The sequence below is a fragment of the Musca autumnalis genome, unplaced genomic scaffold (genome assembly GCF_047663935.1).
Source record: "Musca autumnalis isolate F117 unplaced genomic scaffold, ASM4766393v1 scaffold_1, whole genome shotgun sequence".
Classification (NCBI taxonomy): domain Eukaryota; kingdom Metazoa; phylum Arthropoda; class Insecta; order Diptera; family Muscidae; genus Musca; species Musca autumnalis.
The window spans coordinates 119,255,220-119,274,125 of record NW_027411644.1 but is presented as its reverse complement, the minus strand read 5'-3'; the positions used below and the strand labels follow the sequence as shown (position 1 = coordinate 119,274,125).

The 18,906-nt window shown below is 33.2% G+C and overlaps 2 protein-coding genes across 2 annotated transcripts; one reads left to right on the top strand and one right to left on the bottom strand.

Moving 5' to 3' along the window:
* The first annotated feature begins 3,820 nt into the window (after nucleotides 1-3,820).
* On the top strand, nucleotides 3,821-6,122 carry hd (humpty dumpty). Its single transcript, XM_073963750.1, has 3 exons — nucleotides 3,821-4,101; nucleotides 4,162-4,322; nucleotides 4,380-6,122. Exons 1-3 carry the CDS (start codon nucleotides 4,051-4,053, stop codon nucleotides 5,992-5,994), a joined length of 1,827 nt encoding a protein of 608 aa, XP_073819851.1. The 5' UTR covers nucleotides 3,821-4,050; the 3' UTR covers nucleotides 5,995-6,122.
* Nucleotides 6,123-7,329: 1,207 nt separating this feature from the next.
* Nucleotides 7,330-8,078, bottom strand: Polr2F (RNA polymerase II subunit RpII18). The gene is made up of 2 exons (XM_073963749.1): nucleotides 7,921-8,078; nucleotides 7,330-7,768 (listed from the first exon to the last, which is right to left on the bottom strand). The coding sequence occupies exons 1-2, from the start codon at nucleotides 7,947-7,949 to the stop codon at nucleotides 7,402-7,404; spliced, it is 396 nt and encodes a 131-aa protein (XP_073819850.1). The 5' UTR covers nucleotides 7,950-8,078; the 3' UTR covers nucleotides 7,330-7,401.
* Nucleotides 8,079-18,906: the final 10,828 nt, after the last annotated feature.

The following is an 18,906-nucleotide window of genomic DNA, read 5'->3' as shown; positions in this document are numbered from 1 at the left end:
TCGCTTTCCAATAACTTGCGTAATATTATCGAGTCTTTCGCTGATTTTCGCCTCTAATTCTTCCAATTTTTCGTCGAATTCCTCCGTCAGACATTTGAAGCTTTCATTTATTGCAATAGATTCCTCTTCCATTCTCTTATTAAATTCCTTCGCCAACGTTACTGCAATAACTTTTGCAACCTCCGTATAACTCGGAACCGCGTCTGAAGTTTCATCTCTAATATCAAACTCATATTCGTCGATGTTCATTCCACGGCGCTCGAACTCTTCCAACAAGCGTTTTTGTAGTTCGGCCTTGTTGCCAGTAGAACACAACTCCCACTTACTTAGCTCCTTCTTCAAATCTTCCTTTCGTAGATCCTTGAACCTCATCTTCATTGTAGGATTATCGTAATCCCACTTCTGACACCAATTGTTACGGAATTAGATTTAACTAATGTCCGTGTAGACGTTGTTTTATTCCCCGATACGATTTGTACCAAATAAAACAGGGTTCGTTTTAGATTACGTTTCTACAATGCTTTATTTACTTTATTACACTTATTCGGAGCTGACTGTTATAGCTAAGTACACAGCTTTACTTTACTTCTTTACTAGTCGATGTTTACACTTCGGTATAAAATTCACAACTGCTCACTGTTTGGCCGGCATCTCATATTTATACCCAAAATCTCCTTGGTCTAGAATTATCTACACAATCTGGCCACATCTCGAATCTGTGCAGCGAACACACAGACGCACATTCGCACTAAGCGAACAACCATACTCACATACATACATGGGGGAATACAATTGGACGACAAGCACAGTAATGACGTAACAAGAACAAACAAGTGCAAAGAAGTAACAAACTAAACAATAATTACATGATTATGGCAAAACAAAATAAAAGCACATTAATGAAAGGTAAAGTAACATCTAGAATAATGAAGAGAGTTCTACATGGTAGTTGTTGTTGCTTAAATAAAGTAACTGCGTAATAAAAACTTTACGTTACAATTCAAATTTTTAAATTAACGGAAATTAAACTAAACTAACTTAAACCTATCAGTTACATTCGTAACAGTATGTATGTGTTAGTAAATCAGAGTTGTATTTGAAGACAAACTGTCTGGTGTAAACGCCTAGTAAGCATGGTAGAATAAAGTAAAGGTAGGCCACAGCTAACAGCTGATTACAATTTTTTCTTTTTATGGCCTAATCTGTCAAAAGCAGGGTTGACATTTTGTACTGTTTTTGGCATTATGCAATCATAAAGGTAGACACATGGCTGAATTGTTCTAACAAAAAACTTCTGCTGTAACACTATATCTTAAAATTGAAAACAAGGACAAAAAATGTGTATTCGCGTGGCAAAATAAAATTGTTTTTTTTTTTTTTTTAGCAAAACTTACGAATGAACGATTTGTCAAATATTGATATTAATCATGGCACAATTACCCAGGTAGTGGCATCGTAAAATTTTGAATATGTTATGTCAAAACTTTCTTTATGTTGTTGGGGAAATTACAACAAAAATAATTTTTTTATAAAGGGATTTGACTTTTCATATTCGATCAGCTGGTGTGATACCACTACCTGACTAATTGTGCCATGATATTAATTTAAATTTGTTCCAAAAGTACGGGAATGTAAAAATTACAATTTTTGCAAAAATTACTCAGTCAATTCCAGCAACCTCTCTCAGTGAATTTTACTCTCTCAAGCAAGAAAAATTGCAGAAAGTTATCGAACAACAATTTGTAAAAACTTGCAAGAAATCGACTGTTTTGAAAAAGAAGAAGAAGAAAAGTGTTGCATCAATTTGATGTTCTTGTTTTCCATGATTTTTTATATTTTTCAGCTTTTGATGTTTAATTTTTTGATATTTCAATGTTTAATTTTGTTTTCGCCAAACAAGAATAAAAAATAAAACAAAACAAATGTTTTCAAATCAGCTGATCAGACTTGCAAATTTTTGCTGGGAAAATTTGTCCCGTCACAAAACTCTCCAAAAATCTCTCCAAACTCGCTCTCTTTTGCTGGATAATTTTGTTATCGAACAGCATTCAGCAAAAATTTGTACGAATTTGTACAAATTATTGGGTTATCGTACACACCTAATGTCAAGTAGAAAATAAGTGAATGAAATTTTTTCACTGTCATAAGTTTGGGAAGAACTTTTGCTATTTTTGGAACACTTTTCCAACAAGAATATTATGGAGCCTAGCTAAAGAAATGTTTTTACTCTATATGGCACTTTTAACATATAAAAAGTGAAGCTCTAAGTTCCATATGTTTTTGTAATACGGGATAGCTATGCAGATACATCTACCATTATTACACTTCCGTTACACATGCCAGTAAATTGGTGCCAATTGAGTACATGTATTATACTCGAAAATTCCGAAAAAGTGTTCGACTGGCATGCAGTTTTCTTGTGTGTTTACACATGCCAGTGCAAGTTCAATTTCAAAATTATTTTAAGCCGCATTAACACACAAAAGTGCATTATATTTCAGATTTAAAACACAATTTACAACATATTTTATTACTTTTTATTTTATTTCGTTTTAAAAAGATTGTTTTCTAATCATAAGCATAATGAATCTGGTATTGCCGCCTTTTCATATTGTATAATCCCAGAGGGGTAACCTATATTTGCATGAAAAATATCAAAATTGTGTCTTTACTACACTAATATATTGCAGCTACCAAGACGTATTATTTGTGTTTCCTAATCTTTTTGAAAATATGATTTAAATCTTTGCATTCTTATAAGAAACAAAAATGTACATGGATTAAAAAATAGTCTCGGCAACTCTTTTTTCATTTTCGACATATCACTGGTAGCCAGATCAAAATTTTGCTGGCATGAAAAATCTAGTGCCAGTGGAGTCGACAATTCAAAAAATGTAATTGTGGTAGTAAAATATTGTGTATGTATTGAATTTTTCGAACTGTCACTGGCATGTGTAAAGGTTGGGTTCATGGTACAATAAAGTAGAGGTAGGCCAGGTATGAAAATCACTGAGAAATGCCACCCTGCAGCCATGGCTTAAAACGTCAAATGGCACGGTACAATAATAATGGTAGATGTACCTGCATAGCTATCCCGTATTACAAAAAACTTATGGAACTTAAAGCTTCACTTTTTATATGTTAAAAGTGCCATATAGTGTAAAAACATTTCTTTAGCTAGGCTCCAGAATATTCTTGTTGGAAAAGTGTTCCAAAAATAGCAAAAGTTCTTCCCAAACTTATGACAGTGAAAAAATGTCATTCACTTATTTTCTACTTGACAAGTTTGGCTAATCTGACATCGTGATTGCTGGTATCCGATTTGCAGATAAATGTCAGCAGAATTTTTACAAAAATTGTAATTTTTACATTCCCATACTTTTGGAACAAATTTAAATTAATATCAATATTTGATAAATTGTTCATTCGTAAGTTTTGCTAAAAAAATCAACAATTTTATTTTGCCACGCGAATACATATTTTTTGTCCTTGTTTTCAATTTTAAGATATAGTGTTACAGCAGAAGTTTTTTGTTGGAACAATTCAGCGATACATCTACCTTTATGATTGCATAATGTCAAAAACAGTACAAAATGTCAACCCTGCTTTTGACAGATTAGGCCATAAAAGGAAAAAAATTGTAATCAGCTGTTAGCTGTGGCCTACCTTTACTTTATTCTACCATGGTTGGGTTATTGTACCATGCCATTTGACGTTTTAAGCCATGACTGCAGGTTGGCATTTTTCAGTGATTTTCATACCTGGCCTACCTCTACTTTATTGTACCATGTACCTAAGTAATTGTACCATGAATGAAACCATACTAGTGTGACCTTCGACTAATGAAGGTTGCTTTCACATCAGCTGTCACAGCATGCAGTCAATCAGTCAGTCAGTCGATCAAAGAAAGAAGAAGAAATAAACATTTTGAGACATTTTTTGCGCGCCTCCGATTATTTTTTGCAATTTACAATTTTTAGGTCAAAATATAGATAGTACAAATAATTAATTGATTTCCACACAAGTTATTACGTTATAAACTAAGTTGAGATGGCCACTAAAGAAGAATCCAAAACACAAAATTGGAAGAGACCAGATGAGGTTAGTTGCTTGTTTCGTCAAAATATCATATGATTGATTGGAGATTGTTAATTTTTACAGCTTATGAGATTGCAAAGACTGAAACAAAAGAAGAAACAGCTTGCGGCACGTTTTAACAACAATAATAATAACAACAATGCAAAGTTTACCATTACGGAGACGGATAAGTCTTCCCTTTTGGAGGCTAAAATGGCACAGAAAAGGAAGAACCCATTCGCAAAGTAAGTCTATTGTTTTGGTTCATAAGAGTTAAAAATCGCTAAAACTTCTTAACGTAGGTCCACTGATAATGCTAAAAAACCAAAAACAGATTTGGATTCTGAAGACTCGTTAATGGGTTTCATTACATCCCCGTCCTTACCTAAAACCGAAGCATTTGTCAAAGAAACGCCAACACGACCACCTCCAGCAAAATTAGTTTTACAGCCCTTTGATGCAAGCTCATTTTCCAAATTGCTACAGCAATCTGCTTCAGGCCCCGATGATGACGATGCTGTGGTAGTGGAACAGAATATAACAAAACACCTGCCAATGGATTGGAGTATAAAAAGTCGTGTTCGGTTCTTTTGTTGTTCAGATCTGCCAGCAACCCAATTAAAGACCAGTCAACTGGCCAGTGGTCTCACGAGCTTTGTACGTTGTTTGGACACACAAAAGGAGGAAGAAAACGGTCTTGACATCTCTCCAGCCACAAGATTTAATCAGGCCACATACTATTGGCAACATCCTCACATTCCATGGATGACTTTATTTCCACGTAATGCTCGAGAAAATGCTGGAATAACCACAGGTGAACGCGAAAGAAAAGCCCTTGCCGAAGACTGGGACTACAGTTTTCGAGGTCTATTTCAGCTGCTGAGGGCAAGACAATGCGCTTACTTCTACCTCTGTGCCAATGGTTTCACAGTACTATTTCGGGCAGCTGGTACGGGTGGAAGGGCTGAAATCCATGCATTGATGTCGCCATCAACAAGAGGCATGCGACAAGCTCTACGCCAAGAGGGAATAGAATTCACCATGCCTTTGAAAAAAGATGGCAGTGGTTTAAATAAATCGTTAGATGGAGAAAATAGTAATTCACCAACATCAAATGGAAATTTGGCCAACACTGAGAATGGTAATGAGAGGGAAGAAAACAACGAGAAGCTCTGCAATGGAGATGGTGCTGAAGGCGATAAGGAAGATGATAATGATGATGACGACGACGATGAGGAAGGTGATGATTGGTTACAAAGTCTTGGCGTTGATGAGAAAGAAATACGAAAGATACAAACTGCCCATCAACGAAAACTAAAAGCTCAGGAAATGTCCGAAGATTTTAGCGACAATTCCCTGTTACTCATAGAAGGTGTAGAGTGTCAAGGTTTCTTCAGTTTTTTGCTCAATGCTAAGAGTACTATAAGTTCAATAGGACGTTTGGCTGGCGTCCCTCCAACCTTATTATCTCCTGTTGCATTTCCAAAGGCAACAATGATGCATTTAAATTCACGTTCAAGTAAAGTACGAATGGATGGTGTCGATTACTTTAGCATCGAGGTCAAGGGTACAATACTCCCCTCCTTTTTACCCTACGTGTGCCAATTACTTGGAGAAACCAAGGATACATTTAGTGCAACATTAGCTTCTTCAATGAGTACATTGGCATTTAGTAAAGCTACTCACAAACTACTCGTCGAAGTATCTGCTGGTCAGAATCAAGACAAGAAGGACGAATCCGAGCAACATAATGCCGAAATGGAGAATGCTGCTGGTCAAGTATTTGGCAAGGAAAATCTCTCGGATTGTGGTCTGCAGCCGTATGTAGTGGAAAATATGTGTCGAACTGGCAATCAAGCGGTTACAATTTTGGAACGAGTATGTTATGATAAGGAATACGGTTTTGCGTGGAGCTAGTTATATAGTTGATTGACGTGTCTGTCAATGTCGTCATCATGTTAGCAATAAAATTGTCCCATATTCAATGTTGTTTTATTTATGTTTAAAAATAAATAGTATATTAAAATTGCAGGCTTTTAGTGAAATCTTTGTCGTTTCTTTTGAAAAATAAAATGACGTTTGTTTGTATGTAGGAAGGAGCTGTATTGCTGTTGATCTGTGGGTTTTTTAAAGTCATTTTTTAATGCCTCTACTATATAAATAACAGCAATTAACAATTATTTTGATGAATGTTGGAAACCAAACATACTCACAATACTGATGGAAATTCTAAAGGATTCGATTTATCTCTTAAGTGTCGCCTGATAGATGCTACGTAAACTATATTATCTTCACTGTCATCAAAAAATAGTTCCACTGAGCTTATCATTTTAGAAAACTATAACTTTTGTGTACAACTTACTCTGATATTTTTTCTGATTTATTCAAAACAACGCTCCGCTACATCACCGATAACTTGTTATCGACGATTATTTTCTATCGCTCTACGTAGTAACATTTTTAAATTTTGTCGCAGAGACGATTGACGACATGACTCGCGTCGCAATACGGAATCAACCCATTAAATGAACTCGTTTTTCATATAAAGAATTATTGGGTTATATAATTTGGCGTTATAAGAATACTATTCTGTCAAGGACACTAAATTTAGCCCAGCTGGGTTTCGTTTTTTCTCTTTAAAAAAATAGATTCTTTACGTGGAAAAATCTTCAATTTTTGCCCCTTTTTACATGAAAATCGTATCACTACTTTAAAATCCATACAATTTAAATGCGAGCTGTTTACAACATTTGCCACTTCAAGAAGTAAAGGAATAAACTAACAATTAGGGAGACTTATTTCGCCCATATCGATAGATTTTTCGAGGACACTGAGGCCTTTTCAAGAGTTGGGCACATACTAATAAAATCAAGGCATCTATGATTTTATCACTGACTGCAAAAGAATCGGTCAACAAAAATAAGGATTCAAAGGCTTGAGTTAGCTGGATGAAGGGCAAAAATTGAATGTTGGGAATTGGGACCGATTATAAAAGAAATCCGGCTTAAACGGAACATTTTGTCGCATATCCGAGATTTGTTCCCGTCCATAGGAAAAGTCTTAAGTCCCCGTCAAAGTCCGGCTATATATGGAAATATTTCGATATAAACAAAGCGTATGTCAAAACCAGGCGTGAATAGCATTGCAGATGCAAAAGACTTAATCTATCGGAATCGAGTCCAAACATTCATCCTGCTCCATATGAAGGAAACACACGTATTAACAACTATTAACGGAATTTCAAAATCACAATTACATATATAGAAAACTCTTTCTTTCTATTGTAAAAATATTTATTTTGAGTAAAAACTAAATTGCTACAAACTAATGATCGACTATAATTAATTCGTCTATGCTCCAATCCTCATACGAATGATCTGGAAGGTATCGTCTAATAATAATGGGAATTTTCTTTTGTTTCAACTCCTTCATAGCAATCTGTAGGGGATCAGTTTCACCTTCCAATTCGACCATGATAGGGGCACACATAGCAATTTGCAAGGCTCTAGTACCCAAAACACGCGCTCTTTCATATTTCGTCATGTACTTCGTGGTAATACGCTTTGATTTGGGAACACCGCCACCAGCCGCACCAGGAGCAATTATTTCAATATTATCTACTTCTTCTTCCTGATTGATTTCATCGATATTGTCCTCCTCGTCAACATCATCGAACTCATCACCTCCAACACTGAAATTACAAAAAAAATATGAAAAATATGTAGCGCAAGATTAGGAACAAAACGTGGTGCGTGTGATGTACTTATACAGCTATAGAAGGTATACGCGCTTTCCATACCGAATATGCGAAAAAGTAACATTTTACAATTGGCATAAACTTACTCGTCGTTATCGTAATCTCCATCATCCATATTTAAAGATGAATTTATTCAAGAAGTTTTTAGGAAATGTATAGAAATTGGTTACAGAATTGTTTGCGAACACACACTGTCAACACTAGCTAACAAGTAGTGAGTAGTTGTAAATATTCGTAGGAAAACAATGTTACTAGACATGGTTGTATTTGACGATACCAAAACAGTGTTGTCAATACATATAATAGCTGGTTTGTACTTATGCCAAGTTTACATTTACGCTCCAAAATCCACTGGATTTCACGAAATCCTGAAATACACCCGTTGTTTAGACTTATTTTTTGTTGATTTCAAATATATCACAATAATCAAGGTATATGCATATGCGCAACTGACCGAACATGAATTTTCAAAACAAGTTGTTTTAAATTTAATTAGTTCTTAAAAATATACGACCATGTAGAACTTTACTGCTATGTATAATACTAACATATGAACAAAAAATTAAACAAAAATAGCGCTGAATAGTCCCAATTTACATTAGGCGAGTTTACTTGCGGCAATTGTCAGTTTGATGGAGAGAGAGGTGAGGTATATGGTAACCCTTTGCCTCTCAACACCCTCTCTCACCCACAAACCGACAATTGCCGCAAGTAAACTCGCCTAATGTAAATTGGGACATAACACCATCTTCTCATATTTTCTGCTATACAATTTTGGCAATTAGGTCCCTGATATTTCTGCACAAAATCATAACCAGTAAAAAACCGAAAAATCTCTACGACAAATTAATTTTCAATCTGCCCAGCAGAAGTAGACGTCTAGTACCCCTTAGACGACGGAGTTTACTTTCCGAACAGCACTTCTATATCTTTTCTATACGTCTTTGGAAAGGATCTTTAATTTCTTACCCTCGATAAATGTTTAGAAACTTTTTAAGACTTTTTCTTTTTTCTTTTACTTTCAGTTAAAAATATGTTTGTGCCAATTTATAATTTTGATACTTGTTATTTCATTAATTATTTTCTCAATTTAAATTATATTTAAATTATTAAATTTATTATTTACATTAAATTGGATATTGTATATTTTTATATAATCCTGCACTATAATTATAAGAATTAATTTCTTGTTGTGTAGGTTTTCAATAAATAAATAAATATACAAATAAATAAATACATAAATAAATAAATAAATAAATAAATAAATAAAAAACAAAATAAGAACAAAACAAATTTGTATGGGAAAGCAATTTGTGACAATTCGCTCTTTTTTCTAACATTACTACTAATGAAAAATTGCATTATAACAAAATAATTTAATAGTTTTTCCCATTGTTTACAAATTTTGATTCTAAAATTATTATTATATTAATTATATTACTATTGTAGTAAGATAATGTAAGTTATTGGTAATGTTGGCTTTTTTTATATTACAATTGATGAATAAATGAAATGAAAATGAAAATTGCTTGTTGCAGCAATTGACCATATACCTTGTTTATTGTGATACGTGAAAAGTGTTGCAACTTTTACTTTCGGCGTCATTTTGTGATTTCGAAGGCGTTTCGTGGTTTCGCGCGGAATCAAGCAAAATTTATCATGATTTCGCATACAAAAATGAAATCATCTCATTTCGCGATTTCAGCGAAATCAACATCGAAATCACAGTATACATGATATACAACCCTGTTTTTGCCTAAAAAAGTACCAAAAGTTGCCACACTTTTCACGTATCACAATAAACAAGGTAGATGGTTAATTGATGCAACAAAAAATTTTAGTTTCAAAATTTGTAAACAATGTGAAAAAATATTAAACTACTTTGTTACAATGCTATTTTCAGTGTTTTCCGTACTTTTTTAATGGTAATGTTAGAAAAAAGAGCGAATTTTCAAAAATTGCTTTCCCATACAAATTTCTTAACAAATACTGGAACGGAAAAATGACGTAAATGCAAAAACTCCAGCAGAATTGTCAAAATCAACGTATCAGCTGTCATATTCAGATACCAATAAACATGCTGCTAGTTTCTACTATGCCTTCTTTGATGGCTAATTCAATTTACAACAGCTTGTTTTGAAAATTCATGTTCGATCAGCTGCGCATATGCATCTACCTTGATTATTGTGATATGTTTGAAATCAAAAAAAAAAAAAAAAAAAAAATAAGTGTAAACACCGGGGTGTATTTCAGGATTTCGTTAAATCCAGTGGATTTTGGAGCGTAAGTGTAAACTTGGCATTATTTTTTGTTGATTTTAAACATATCAAAATAATCAAGGCAGATGCATACCCAGCAAAAAAGTTTGGAAGTAGTGCAATGCAGAGTTATGATTTCAATACATCTTTCGATGCAGTCCACACGGAGTTATGAAAATGCACTGCGCTCGATACATTTTGGAAGCACTCGCTTAAAGATCCCTAGCCAACCAAGCCAATTTTTTGATCCCTACAGTCGCAGTATTTTTTTCTGAACACAAGAAAGTGTGTTAAAATTCTAAGAATTTGTTTTATAAAAAATAAAGAAATACAAACTAAAGTTATGAACATTGCTGTAATTCACGAGACGCAAATTATGTATGAAGTGGAGTTGGAGTTTTTTGGAAATCTGAACTGAAGTAGGAGGAAAAATGAAAAACCATTTGGATGATGAAGCAATATCAATTTCGATGTCATAAAAAGCAGAGTAGTGGAAGTAAACTTATTTACGATCAAATTTAATGGAGAGTTTTTATAATTTGTGTTAATGTAATAAAGTTAATAATCTTGTATTTTGTTTTTCAAAATAGTCAGGCTTAATCCCATAGTCGTTGTTTTAATATTTTATTAAAACAACTTTAATTTATTAGTGGGAAAAAATTGGCTGTGTTTACCAAGGGGTAAGGCAGGGAATACTATAGTTTCAGATCTCGCCACAGATCTTCATCAGTTCCCTTATTTCTTGTTTTTCAACAAGAAACTTTTTATACCCAAGTGTCAATTGCAAATTTTTCCCACTGCTATGCATTCGTCGATTCTCGACGAAAAACATTACAACATATTGCTGTAGTATGCAATACCAACAAATTAGTTATGTGTTTTTTCGTCGAGAATCGACGAACGCATAGCAGTGGGAAAAAATTGGTTTTGTTTGCAAGTGAAGTTGCTAGAGTTTATGTAGTGCCAAAGAAATTCTCGATCAGAGTGTTTCTTTGCGCACGTATCTATTTGAGGTAGCAATTGACACTTGGGTATAAAAAGTTTCTTGTTGAAAAACAAGAAATAAGGGAACCAACCAACCAAAAAGGACCAATTTTTTCCCACTAATAAATTAAAGTTGTTTTAATAAAATATTAAAACAACGACTATGGGATTAACAGGGTGTTTTTGTAAAAATGCTGTCACACGAACCGTTCGTACTAAAACGTATACGTTCAAAATTTGGTTCTTGTAAAATTTTACGAACCACTCGTTTTTATCTGAAAGCTTTCGTCTATTTCATAAAAGCTTTTATATTTCAGGGTTTCCATGATACTTATTTTGTGAATTTTGCATAGGCATCTGCACGTAAAATGTGCTACTTGATGGCAACTCCGATAAACAGATGAACAACAAAAAATAAGAAAAAAATGTAAACAAATGTGTCCAAAAATAATTGTGATAATATGAAGAAACGGATGTACATATACGCGTGTGCTTCTATGGAAATAAATAAAAATGCATTCCCTTCCACTTTTCGAGTCTTTTGTGCCATTTATTACTCAAATTATTTAATTTTTATTCAAAACGATGGGTCTTTTCCATTCGTTTATTTTTGACGTATTCGTTCGTCTGATTTTGTTACGAAAACCAAAAAATTACGAAAACAAAAAGCTTTCATTTGTCACACGAATACAAACGTCAACCGCTATGAAAACCAAATTGTGTCTTCGTTCATGAAATCGACGAACGAATGGGCAAAAACTTTTTACAAAAACACGCTGTAAGCCTGCCTATTTTGAAAAACAAAATAGAAGTCGTCATCCCAAACAAAAAACGCCAACCCCCCTAGTTAATAATCTTTTTTTACACGAATAAGCAATGTATTTTATTTATTTTGGGATATTTGCAATGGATTGCATTTTATAACATCTTTAGACTGTATTTAAATTCAATCAAAAACACTACATCAAAGGCTGTGATTTGGATCGAAAATGGAGTGCATCCTAGCTGTGTGCCGTGGAAGCAAAATGGATTGCATCATAGCTGTGCGCTCTCTTGTAAAATTCATAGGTGAATTCATAAGAAAAGATGTACTCCAGCGGCAATTGTTCTAGTGATTTAACTGCATCCGCGGATGCAAACTTTTTGCTGGGTATGTGCAGCTGATGGAAAATGAATTTTCAAAACCAGTTTTTGCAAATTTAATTTGTCGTTAAAATATACTACAATAGAGACATTTACTGAATTATTTGGAAAATCATCGTAAAATTGGGTATATCAACAAATGTCATAATTACTGTGTATAATACTAACAACTGTACAAATAAAAAATTATTTTATCGTTGAAGCATCTTAATTTTGTACTAGAAATGCATTCCCGTACTGAACTCGCACTTTTCTTTAAACAAAAATGGAGCAGAATAACATTTTCTGCTATACAAATTTGGACGAGTAGAAACTAGTGTTTGGTTTACATTTCGTGATTTCGAAGGCGTTTCGTGCCAAAAGTTCCAACACTTTTCACGTATCACAATAAATAAGGCGAATTTAACAAAGTGATCAAAAAGGAGAATTCAGGCCGTAGTCATCATTTTCTGTAAATTTTTTCTGCGCGAAATATCCACAAAAGGTAGAAGAAAACGGTAAAATATTCTTCGCGAAGTTTGAATAAAGATTTTGTAGACATTTATTCTTTATAGAAGCGAATTATTTGTTATTTATTTTTGATTAAACATACATATGTTTTGACAGCAAATGAAGACATCAGTTGGTATTATTGTATCACCTTCTTTCTTGCACCATGTTTGCAATGCTATTTTTCATTGCGTTCCCGTACTTTTTTACTGGTAATGTTAGAAAAAAGAGCGAATTGTCAAAAATTACTTTCCCATACAAATTTGTTAAAAATATGAGAACGGAAAAATTACGGAAATTGCAAAATCTCCAGCAGAATGTCAAATTCAACGTATTCAGATGCCAATAAACATACTGTTAGTTTCTACTCTGCCAAATTTGTATAGCAGAATATAGAAGAATATAAGAATATAAATAGAAGTGCAAATCTAGCTAGATTTCGTAGTACGGGAACGTATTTTTAGCACTAAACGGGAAAACTAGTGCAAGTAGTAATATTTTGCAGGTGCTGAACACAGCTTTTATCTATCAAAATGTATTATTATTACTATCTCTCAACGATAAAATATTTTTTTTTTTGTTCTTTTGATAGTTTTTTAATACGATATATAGATAATTTTACGATAATTTTCGAAATAAAGCAGTGAAGTTCTATATTGTCGTATATTTTTAACAACTAATTCAATTTAAAACAACTTCTTTTGAAAATTCATGTTCGGTCAGCTGCGCATATGCATCTACCTTGATTATTGTGATATGTTTGAAATCAACAAAAAATAACAACCTGTTTCACTATGTCGAACAAAAATGAAACCGAAAGAAAAACAACTAAACTCGTGTATAATTTTTAAATTTTGTAGTTGTTGTTGGCGTTTTTTATTGTTGGACTGCAGAATTTTACATCTTTGTGTTTTATTTCAGCTTTAGTCCATATTTTGTTGTAATTCAATTGTTTGAATAACAACAAAATATTTTAAAGTGGTTATGAAATTGATTAGTTGCGGGCGAAGGGTAGGGAATACTATAGTTTCAGTTGTCACCAAACAACTTCATCAGTTCCCTTTTTCGCCGACTCTGTATCGATAAACAGGTCAATAAAGCCATCTAGCAAATTAAATAAAAAGAGAAATTTGCTGTATGGCCCTAAAGCTGTTTACCCTACAATTTGAGTCGAACTAAAGAATTTCATATTCACCACTGTTTTTATGTCGTCTTTGCTTCGCAAAGAATACGAACATAGGAGTGTTGCTTCAATAAGCGGGGGTAAAAACAACAAGAAAGTTGTTTTTGCATTACGCATTGGTCAACAAGGCCGTGCTGATGCCTATTATTGTTGTTGGCGTTTTTTATTGTTGGACTGCAGAATTTTACATCTTTGTGTTTTATTTCAGCTTTAGTCCATATTTTGTTGTAATTCAATTGTTTGAATAACAACAAAATATTTTAAAGTGGATATGAAATTGATTAGTTGCGGGCGAAGGGTAGGGAATACTATAGTTTCAGTTGTCACCAAACAACTTCATAAGTTCCCTTTTTCGCCGACTCTGTATCGATAAACAGGTCAATAAAGCCATCTAGCAAATTAAATAAAATGAGAAATTTGCTGTATGGCCCTAAAGCTGTTTACCCTACAATTTGAGTCGAACTAAAGAATTTCATATCCACCACTGTTTTTATGTCGTCTTTGCTTCGCAAAGAATACGAACATAGGAGTGTTGCTTCAATAAGCGGGGGTAAAAACAACAAGAAAGTTGTTTTTGCATTACGCATTGGTCAACAAGGCCGTGCTGATGCCTATTATTGTTGTTGGCGTTTTTTATTGTTGGACTGCAGAATTTTACATCTTTGTGTTTTATTTCAGCTTTAGTCCATATTTTGTTGTAATTCAGTTGTTTGAATAACAACAAAATATTTTAAAGTGGATATGAAATTGATTAGTTGCGGGCGAAGGGTAGGGAATACTATAGTTTCAGTTGTCACCAAACAACTTCATCAGTTCCCTTTTTCGCCGACTCTGTACTGATGAAGTTGTTTGGTGACAACTGAAACTATAGTATTCCCTACCCTTCGCCCGCAACTAATCAATTTCATATCCACTTTAAAATATTTTGTATAAAGGGAACTGATGAAGTTGTTTGGTGACAACTGAAACTATAGTATTCCCTACCCTTCGCCCGCAACTAATCAATTTCATATCCACTTTAAAATATTTTGTTGTTATTCAAACAATTGAATTACAACAAAATATGGACTAAAGCTGAAATAAAACACAAAGATTTTGTAGTTGTTTTAAAGCAAACACAAAGACAATATGGCCATGAAAACCAAAGTTTTGGTGTTTTTCGTTCGCAATCATTTTATTTCGACATAGTGAAACAGGCCCTAATGCCAAGTTTACACTAGCGCTCCAAAATCCACTGGATTTCACGAAATCCTGAAATACACCCCGGTGTTTACACTTATTTTTTGTTGATTTCAAACATATCACAATGATCAAGGTAGATGCATATGCGCAGCTGATCGAACATGAATTTTCACAAGTTGTTGTAAATTGAATTAATCAACAAAATATAAAAATATAGAACTTTACAACTTTATTTGGAAAATTATCGTAAAATTATCTATATATCGTATTAATTGTGTATAGTACTAACAAATGAAAAAATAAAAAAAATGATTTTATCGTTGAGACATCATAATAATAAATTTTGATAGATAAAAGTTGTGCTCAGAACCTGCATAATATTAGTACTTGCAGTAGTTTTCCCGTTTAGTGCTAAAAATGCGTTCCCCTACTCCGAAATCTAGCAAGACTTGCACTTCTCTTTAAACAAAAATAGCCTAGTAGAAACTAGCAGCAAGTATCATGGCGGAATAAGAAGGTGTTACATCGATAACAATAATCGGGTCATTTACCACACCAAACGTCAACATTTGTTCGCAAATTTTGACGTTTGGTCTGGTAAGTGGCTGATACCTTGATTTTGACATTTATGCAGGAGTTTGTGCAATTTCCGTCATTTTTCCGTTCCCGTATTTTTTAAGAAATTTGTAAAATTACCATTAAAAAAGTACGGGAACACAATGACAAATAGCATTGTAACAAAATAATTTAATATTGTTTACAAATTTTGATACTACAATTTTTTGTTGCAGCAATTGACCATCTACCTTGTTTATTGTGGTACGTGAAAAGTGTTGCAACTTTTGGTACTTTTTTAGGCAAAAACAGGGTTGTATATCATCTGTACTGTGATTTCGATGTTGATTTCGCTGAAATCACGAAATGAGATGATTTCATTTTTGTATGCGAAATCATACAAAAATCGAAATCACAAAACGACGCCGAATGTAAACCAAGCATAATGCCAAGTTTACACTTTTGCTCTAAAATCCACTGGATTTCACGAAATCCTGAAATACACCCCGGTGTTTACACTTATTTTTTTGTTGATTTCAAGCATATCACAATAATCAAGGTAGATGCAAATGCGCAGCTGATCGAACATGAATTTTCGAAAAAAGTTGTTGTAAATTGAATTAATCATCAAAAATTTACGACAATATAGAACTTTACTGCATCATTTCGAAAATGATCGTAAAATTATCTATATATCGTATTAATAGTTTATAATACTAAGAAATTAAAAACTAAAAAATGATTTTATCGTTGAGAGATTATAATAATAAATGTTGATACATAAAAATTGTGTTCAGAAACTGCAAAATATTACTACTTGCAGTATTTTCCCCGTTTAGTGCTAGAAATGCGTTACAGTACTCCGAAATCTAGCAAGACTTGCACTTGATTTTGAATAAAAGCCTCTTCTCCTGTTCTCTGCTATAAAAATTTGGCCAAGTAAAAACTAGCAGCATGTTTTTTGGAATCTGAACACGATGGCTGATACGCTGATTTTGGCATTTTTGCTGGAGTTTTTGCAATTTCCGTTATTTTTTCGTTCTCGTATTTTTTAAGAAATTTGTATGGGGAAGCAATTTTTGACAATTCGATCTATTTTCTAACATTACCATTAAAAAAAAGTACGGGAACACAATGAAAAATAGCATTGTAACAATGTAATTTAATATTTTTTCACGTTGTCTACAAATTTTGATATTAACATATTTTGTTCCAGCAATTCGCACATCTACCTTGTTTATTGTGATACGTGAAAAGTGTTGCAACTTTTGGTACTTTTTAAGGCAAAAGCAAGGTTGTATATCATGTGTACTGTGATTTCGATGTTGATTTCGCTGAAATCACGAAATAAGATGATTTCATTTTTGTATGCGAAATCATGATAAATTTTGCATGATTCCGCGCGAAATCACGAAACGCCTTCGAAATCACGAAAAGACGCCGAATGTAAACCAAACATAAGTGTAAAGACCGGGATGTATTTCGGGATTTCGTGATATCCAGTGGATTTTGGGGCGTAAGTGTAAACTTGGCATATCAGTTGTTTGCTGGCATCTGATTGCCCGACACGTTGATTTTGACATTTTTATTGCAAAATTCATACTTTTTCAGTTATTGCCATTATTTAATTAAAAACACTCGTTTCTAATAGCTCATTTAGACTAGCCATAAATCCTCGACTGGATTTAATAAATCCAGTACAAATCTCATTGCATTTAGATATACATTTTGGAGGATTAAAATGGCAGTCAGCTGATTTTTGTTCATAGCACAATTACCAAGGTAGATGCATCAGCCCATCTGAACGAATTCGAAACGTCAAAAGTTTTTTTTTTTAAATTGAATTCGTCTCAAAAAACATACGTCAAATTACAAATTTATTGTTTAATACTGAAAATGTTAGCACATTATGCTACTAATGCTAACTAAAGAGCAAATAAAGAATTATTTTATCGCAGTTTGCCCATTTAAAATAAATAAACGAATTATTTTATCGTTTAGACATCGTAAATATTAGTCTTGGTTGATTAAAATCAAGTTTGTACATCAAAACAAATTTAATTTTTCCGCCTTGTTTACAAATTTTTACATTTTAAATTATTTTTAGTGTAGCAATTCACCGATGCATCTACCTTGTTTCTTGTGCCTGCTTGCAACTTTTTGTATTTTCTAGCAACATGTTGCAAAAGACAGGGTTGTATACGAGGATTTATGCCAGACTTAAAACAAATCCACTCAATAGGAGGATTTATTTTTGTATGGGAAATCTGGTAGATTTCGGCTGGATTTAGCAAATAAAACCTGATAATGAGCTAAATCCGGCTAATGGTGTCATATCTAAATGGCATATAACACATTCATGATAGTGGCGGTTCCATAGCACAATGGAGTCAATTGCACTGTCTCCTTATGCTTGGTTTACATTCGTCGTCGTTTCGTGATTTCGCGCGGAATCAAGCAAATTTGATCATGATTTCGCATATAAAAATTAAATCATCTCATTTCGTGATTTCAGGGAAATCAACATCGAAATCACAGTACAAATGATGTACATCCCTGTTTTTGCCTAAAAAAGTACCAAAAGTTGCAACTTTTTTCACGTATCACAATAAACAAGGTAGATGGTCAATTGCTGCAACAACAAATTTTAGTATAAAAATTTGTAAACAATGTGAAAAAAATATTAAATTACTGTGTTACAAAGCTATTTTTTCAGCGTTTTCTCGTACTTTTTTAATTGTAATGTTAGAAAAAAAGAGCGAATTGTCAAAAAATGCTTCCCCATACAAATTTCTTAAAAAATACGGGAACGGAAAAATGACGTAAATTGCAAAAACTCCAGCAGAAATATTAAAATCAACGTATCAGCTATCATGTTTAGATGGCAATGAACATGCTGCTAGTTTCTACTATTCCAAAATTGTATGGCAGAAAACAGGAGAAGAGTGTGTTATTCAGCGCTATTTTTGGTTTAAAGAGAAGTGCAAGTTCTGCTAGATTTCGGAGTACGGGAACGCATTTTTATCACTTAACGGGGAAACTACTGCAAGTAGTAATATTTTGTAGGTTCTGAACACAACTTTTATCTATCAAAATTTATTATTACGATGTCTCAGCGATAAAATCATTTTTATTTATTCATTTGTTAGTACTATACACAATTAATACGATATATAGATAATTTTCGAAATAAAGTTATAAATTTCTATATTGTCGTATAGTTTTGATGCCTAAATCCATTTACAACACATTTGATTAATGAAATAGTGAACATTTAA

Excerpts from the sequence above, each read along its gene's own strand:
- Polr2F (XM_073963749.1), bottom strand. The coding sequence starts at position 7,949 with ATGGATGATGGAGATTACGATAACGACGA. Across the intron at positions 7,769-7,920 it reads GGAGATTACGATAACGACGA|TGTTGGAGGTGATGAGTTCG; the intron begins GTAAGTTTATGC and ends TTGTAATTTCAG.
- hd (XM_073963750.1), top strand. The coding sequence starts at position 4,051 with ATGGCCACTAAAGAAGAATCCAAAACACAAAATTGGAAGAGACCAGAT. Across the intron at positions 4,102-4,161 it reads ATTGGAAGAGACCAGATGAG|CTTATGAGATTGCAAAGACT; the intron begins GTTAGTTGCTTG and ends TAATTTTTACAG. Across the intron at positions 4,323-4,379 it reads AGGAAGAACCCATTCGCAAA|GTCCACTGATAATGCTAAAA; the intron begins GTAAGTCTATTG and ends TTCTTAACGTAG.